This window comes from Rousettus aegyptiacus, unplaced genomic scaffold, assembly GCF_014176215.1.
Source record: "Rousettus aegyptiacus isolate mRouAeg1 unplaced genomic scaffold, mRouAeg1.p scaffold_m13_p_7, whole genome shotgun sequence".
NCBI lineage: Eukaryota > Metazoa > Chordata > Mammalia > Chiroptera > Pteropodidae > Rousettus > Rousettus aegyptiacus.
This window is the reverse complement of record NW_023416310.1, coordinates 70,465,767-70,472,041: the sequence shown is the minus strand read 5'-3', so window position 1 is coordinate 70,472,041 and position 6,275 is coordinate 70,465,767. Positions and strand designations below refer to the sequence as shown.

General features: G+C 69.1%; 1 protein-coding gene across 1 annotated transcript; it reads left to right on the top strand.

Annotated features, from left to right (window-relative positions):
- The first annotated feature begins 3,984 nt into the window (after positions 1-3,984).
- Positions 3,985-5,162, top strand: GRIFIN (galectin-related inter-fiber protein). The gene is made up of 4 exons (XM_036225059.1): positions 3,985-3,996; positions 4,238-4,317; positions 4,412-4,571; positions 4,992-5,162. The coding sequence occupies exons 1-4, from the start codon at positions 3,985-3,987 to the stop codon at positions 5,160-5,162; spliced, it is 423 nt and encodes a 140-aa protein (XP_036080952.1).
- The last annotated feature ends 1,113 nt before the right edge of the window (positions 5,163-6,275 follow it).

Below are 6,275 nucleotides of genomic sequence, written 5' to 3'. Positions count from 1 at the left end.
GGGCCGGGGCTGGCAGCTCCCTGGCTGAGCCTGGCCAGAGCCTGCCCGAGAGGCCTCCAGGGCGGGGGCGGGCTCATTCTCCGGGCTGTGGCCCCCGCCTTTTGGGGTGCTCTGTGACCTCACCTCGCACCCTCCCCCCGCATGGGCACCCCACTCCCCCGCCTTCTCCATCCCAAGGAATGGAGCACAAGCCCAGGAGCCACTTAAAACCTTTCTAGTGGCCACGTTAAAAACAGTTTTTGAAACAGGGGGAATTAATTTTAATAACGTTATCTTATTTAACCCAATAGACCCCAAATATTATCAGTTTAACCATGCGATCAGGGTAAAACTCAGCCACGAAACGTTTGACACGGTTTTTCGCAGCGCGTCTCGTAAGTCTGGGGTTTCGTCTCCCTCGCTTCGCGGTTCAGACACTTCAGGTGACCAACGGCTGCGTGCGGTCAGCGGCTGCTGGACCGCATGGCTCGGTGCTGCTCTCTGATCTCGCTTTCTTCTTAGCATGAGTCACCTTCTAGAATATTCCATTTGCTGAGTTATTTATTCTCCATCTCTCCCTCTGCAGTAGGCGCTTTGTAGATGTTTGGGAATGAGGGATGGAGGTGGGTCGGGTCCCCCCAGCCCCCAACCCCGGGGAAGGTCGTGGCCCTGGGCGACAGAGCAGCCGGCGCTGGGCCCCTGTCGGCAGAGTGGGGGCGGGGGGGCCAGGGCCCTGAGGCTCAGGCACCCCGTCTGCGTTCCGGCCCCGGGTCCCCAGCCGCTGTCTCGTCTGCCTGGATCCCCGACCCTCCCTTCCTCAGGCCAGGCCGCTGCCTCCGGCCTGCAAGGCCAGGGTCCAGCCTCCTTCTGGAAGAGTCATTACGGTGTCCCCTCCTGACCAGACGGGCGCTGGCCACCGCTGTCGTGCGGTGGCGCTGAGCCCAGACGGCCTAGCGGGCTCGTCGAGCTTCGTCAGCGGTGGCCGCCATCACGGGCCGCGCGCCGTGGGGACGGGCTCGAGGCTCCCACAGCCCCAGCCTGCTCGTCCTGCGAGGGCCACCAGGAGGCCCGTCTTTCCGCCGCCGCCCGGCCTGGACGCCCCGCCGCTGGGCCCTGCCACCCTGCGCACCGTCCCTGCAGCACCCTCCCCGTCCCGCTTCTAACGCCTACTCATTCTCCAACACCCACTTAAGGCGCGTCCTCCTCCAGGAAGCCCACCTTGATAGCCCTCCTCCCAGCCTGGGGGCTCTGTGTCCAGGGGGCAAATCCTGGCATCGCTACTCCCTAGCTGTGTGACCTCAGGCAGGCCGCTTAGCTTCTCTGAGCTCGTGTACCCTTCTCAGTGTCGGCCTCCGGGGGGTTGTCGGCCGCAGTGCCTGCGATGACCTTGCAGAGCGCCTGGCCCCCGAGGAGGGCGGCTGGCCGGCGCCACGGGTCGGGGTCCCCTCGGGCACCTCCGAGCAGCGGTGCTGCGCTGGCGCCACCTGCTGAGGCCGGGCGCCACCTGCTGAGGCCGGGCATGCCGCCCAGGTGGCCAGCCAGGTGCAGGCCCTCCCCGGAGCTGGGTGGAGCTCCCGCCATGTCCTCAGGAGCCCATGACAGCCGCCCGCCCGGGGCAGAACCGCGCATCGGGCTGGGGAGGGCGGCCTCTGGAGCCGGGACCCCGGGTGGGCGGGCCGGCTCCCACAGCGCCAGCTCTGGCCGGCCAGCGGCGCAGGGTAGAGGCACTGCCCACTGGGCACACGACCAATGAGCCTCTGCTGGGGTCCCCCCAGACTCCATGACGTTGGGGCGTGCCTGTCCGGCTGGGCCAGCCACGCGGGGCCCCTGTGTCCCTCTCTCCATCCCCCGGGTCTGTTGAGCCTCCTGGGTGCTCGGCGTCACTGAGAGCTTTGGCACCCCTAGCTCCCACCCCATGTGGGTGAGCTTCCAAAGCCACTGTCAGACAAGGTGAGCCCACAGGCCTGGCCAGGTGTGCACTCATGCAGGTACAGGTGTCGTGGTGCAGGTGGAGGCCCGGAGCCTGCCTCCTCCCAGGTGGGGCCTTCTGAGATCTCCAGGCTGGCAAACAGGCCGAGCTCACCCCCGCCCCATTGAGGCCCCCTGGGCTACCTACGACACAGGCCCCTATAGCTGAGATGGGAGGTCTGGGCTCAGAGAGGGGTGGGCCTGCCCAAATCAGGGGGTGCCCAGGCCTTCTCACCCCAGGCCAGGGTCTCCCCAGCGCAGCAGCACACAGGCACCTGTCCGGCCCCTGGGGGCCAAGCTCCAGCCCCGGGCCCTTGGAGTCTAGGCAGCTGGCTCCCCAGGTCCCTCCGCTGGCACCCTTGCTGACCTCGGAGGAGACAATGGTCCAGGTTCCTATGCCCAGACAGGGCTGCGGTGGCCCCAGGCCGCCCTCCCCAGCCCAGGGGACAGGCGCGAGCACAGCGGTGGGCAGTGGGAGCGGCCCGCTGAGCCCCGTGCGCCGCCGGGAACGCTGGGGCCCACAGGCTGCCGGCTCACGGTCACCCGGCTGGGCGGAAGCCTGCTCCAGACCCCGGCTGTGTGTTCCGCCCGGCCCTGGGCCCTGGACACTGGCCCGCACTGTGCCCAGGCTCCGTGTCCGCGCCTGCCCCCAGCAGCCGATGCCAGGCCGGCCGAGTGCTGGCACCCTCAGACTGGGGACAGGGCAGGGGGCGGGGAGGCAGGTCAGGGCCCCCCTGTTGTGCTTCTCGGGTGGGGTGTCAGGGCTCTGCGGACCCCAGGACAGCCAGGCTGGGCAGCGACGTGGATGTGCCTGGCGGGCCGTCTGTCTGAGCCGGGACCACAGCGCACAGGCCGGCCCTGAAGCGCCTCTGCTGCCCAGGGCTGCCCCCTGCAGGCCCGGCCGGAGGACAGCGCTGAGCTGTGGCCCCTGCGCTGTCCCACACTGCAGAGCCTCCCGCAAAAAGAAACCTGACCAGGCACTCGCCTGCTCCAGCGCGTGGGAACAGGCCAGGCTCTAAGGCCACCCTGCCAGGGGCCAGGGGCAAGGACGGGGCCGAGGCCGGGGCCTGACCGAGGTGGCGGGGGCACACTCACGCCCGCCCCGTGCACGCGTGGGCTCCCGCGGGCACGCCCCACACGCTCACACTCACGCGCACCACAGCTCCACGTGCACGCTCACCCAGCTGCGCGCCACAGGCTCGCACACTCCCCTGCACGCTCGCCACAGGCCCATGTGCACACTCACACGCACTCACCGCACGCGCGTGCTCACGCGCACGCCCCGCACGCTCACACGGCAGGCGCCCTGGTGCTCTGTGCCCAGCACCGCTCCTTGTCGGGCCGGTTCCTTGGACGGTGCAGCAAGAGGCGCCCACAGGTACCTTGGAAGCTTGGGGAGACCCAGCCTGGCCCCCACCCCGGCTCAGCGAAGAGGGGCCCGAGGACGCGGGGTGCAGGAGAGGCCCTCCCCCACCCCTTCTGCCTGCCCTGGAATGCGCTGACCAGGCGCCCAGCTTAATCCCCACTCGGCCAGGGGCAGCTGAGCCAGCTGGGGTGGCGGCGGGGGGAGCGGGGCGGGGGGCGGGTGACCCAGGCTGGAGGCCCCAGGTGGTTAGGTGGCCAGACCTGGCTTCCCGAAGGCCATGGCAGAGCTGGGAAGCCAGCCTGCCCTCCCCCACCTCACTGACCAAACGGGCAGCTGTGTCCCTGGGAGCCAGGTCTAGACCCTGGAGGACCAGTCCAGGCTGGACACACAGGGACGGCGAGAAGCTGCCTCCCAGGGCGTCTGTGAGACCCTGAGAAGTAAAGTCTGAGAGCCAGGTGAGGAAATGGGGGACTGAGCCTGTACCCCTGTCCCCAGTGCTCGAATGGGGACCTGCGGGGCTAGGGGAGGCCAGGAGGAAGGGAGGGGTGGGGGCGTGGGGGCAGGGAAGGGCAGAGCGCCCTGTTGGCCATCAGGGGGTGGGGCTCGGCGCCCCGCCCAGTCCCCGGCCTATATTTTGGGGCTCACTCTGCCAGTCAGCAGAAGCTGGAGAGATGGCACTGCAAGTGAGTGAGGCCTGGATTCGGGGAGAAGGGTCAGGGCCAGCTGGGGCTCCCCAAGTCACCTGGGCTCCTTCCCCACAGAGCCACCCTCCCATCAGACCCCCACGCTGAGACCCCTGCTACCCCATCTCGGAGGGAACACAATGCCCCGGGTCCAGGTCCTGTGGGGAGCATGTGCTGGGATGGGTGGGCTGGGCGGGGCCTTCGCGGACCCCGGGCCTCTGTCCCCCTTGTTGGCCCGCAGTTTGAAGCCTTCTGTGCAGAGGGCCTGGCCCCGGGCTGGAGCCTGCTGGTCCAGGGACATACTGATGCTGGAGAGGACAAGTAAGGGACAGCGCCTCCCAGGGCCCCTCCGTGGCTTGGGGTGGGGTGCCTCCCCAGCCGCCTGCTGCCCTCACGACCGCATGACGCCCCCCAGGTTTGAGATCAACTTCTTGTCCGAGGCAGGGGACATCGCCTTCCACGTCAAGCCCCGATTCTCCAGTGCCACCATGGTGGGCAACGCCTTCCAGGCTGGCCGCTGGGGCCAGGAGGAGGTGTCCAGTGTCTTCCCGCTGACGCTGGGGGAGCCCTTTGAGGTGACGGGGAGCGGGGGAGGCCTGTGGGGCAGGGAGGCAGGCGTGGGGCGTCCCTGGACTCACGGGGCCGCCTGGCTGCTTCTCTGGCTCTCTGTGTCCCCTGGGGCCCAGTGGCACTGCGGTCCCCGCCTGGGGCCCAGGGGACGTTTACAGGTGAACAGGCCGGTGCAGAATTCTTCAGGCGGTGGGTGTGGTGGGATGTCCCCAGCCCCTGGCTGCAGCCACCACTCCGAGGAGCAAGGAAGGGGACACTCGGAGCGCCCGCCCAGGGCGAGCCTGCATGTGGGGGCCCCACGTGGCGAGGGGCCCCGGGCCTGCCCGGCTGTGCTCAGGGGACTGGGAGGGCGTGCGGAGCTGGGCCAGGAGCAGGGAGGGCCCAGGCCCCGGGCAGGCCGTGGGTCACGGGCGCCCTGTCCCCAGATGGAGGTCAGCTCGGACTCACAGCACTTCCACGTCCACGCCCAGGAGCACAAGGTGATGCAGTTCGCCCACCGCCACAGGCCGCTGGCGGCCGTCACCCGCGTGCAGGTGCTGAGCGACCACCGCCTGGCCCAGGTGGAGCTGGCCCGGAGGGGCCTGAGCTGGGGGTAATGCTCCCGCCCCGCCCCCGCCCCTCAGGCCCCGCCCCGTCCCAGGCCCCGCCCCTGTGAGCTGGGGGCGATGCTCCCCGACCTCGCCCAGCCTCCCAGAGCTGGGGGTGATGCTCCCCATCTCTGCTCCCACGCAGCCCCCCTTCCCCAGCCCAGCGCCTCGGGACCACCACCAGCCCCGTTGGGGGCTGCCATCCCGCCCATGCCTCGGGGAGCCTGTCCGCGCCCAGCCCAGCCCGGCTCGTGCCCAGCCCGGCCTGCGCCCAGCCCAGCCCGTCGGTGCCAGCTGGGCCGGGCGCTGAGCTGACCGTGTCCTCAATGCTTGCAGAGACAGGGGCTACTGAGCTGTGCCCGAAGTCTCAGGACCGAGCCTCAGCCATCAGCCCCCGAAATGGCCACGGAGCCCACCCCGGGGAGGGTGGGGGGGCCTGTGGTTTGGGGCCCCCACTGCAGCTCCACCTTCAATAAAGTCTGAGCCGGCTGAGGGAGTGTGGCTGCGTGAGGCGCCGGGCTGGGGGGTCCACGCAGCCCTGACACCCCGCCAGGGCTAGGGGCTGGGCACTGAGGCCTACGCCCCGGGGTGGCCCACCCCCACCCCTTCACCCCCAGGACACAGAAGGTCTGGGGCCGGGCTCTGATGGACACAGGTTTGCGGGGCAGTGGTGTCAGGTGAGGTCGGCCTGCGGAGGAGAAGGCTCCTGGCCCCGGGTCAGAAGCTCCCAGCTGGTCGTCCCCCAGGACCACTGAGCTCACACCCTCCCAGCCTTGGCCTTGGGGTGTATCCTTCCTAGTCCCAGACAGTCTGCTGGGAGGTCCCTGAGCTTCCTCTCACCCTGCTTCCTGTGGGGGGAAGGAAGGGGACCTTCCTGTTTCTCCTCTTCCCACCTGGAAGCGAGACGTGCTCCCTTCCCTGTCCCCTCCTGTGTCTGGGGGGGGGGCGGTGAGGGGGGAGGAAGGGGGCTGGGTCAGGGGCCGGCGAGCACAGCTGTGAGCCTCCTGCCTTGGCTTAGGCCCCCAGCTCGCCTCATCTCTCATCTACCTGTCTTGTCTGTCACCTATCTACCACCTATGGGTCATCTGGGATACCCATGTCTCTATGGCCTACCTATCACGT

What these genes read in the sequence shown, in the direction of transcription:
- GRIFIN (XM_036225059.1), top strand. An exon ending in ACTGATGCTGGAGAGGACAA is followed by an intron (nt 4,318 to 4,411) that starts GTAAGGGACAGC and finishes GACGCCCCCCAG; the next exon opens with GTTTGAGATCAACTTCTTGT. An exon ending in CGCTGGGGGAGCCCTTTGAG is followed by an intron (nt 4,572 to 4,991) that starts GTGACGGGGAGC and finishes CCCTGTCCCCAG; the next exon opens with ATGGAGGTCAGCTCGGACTC.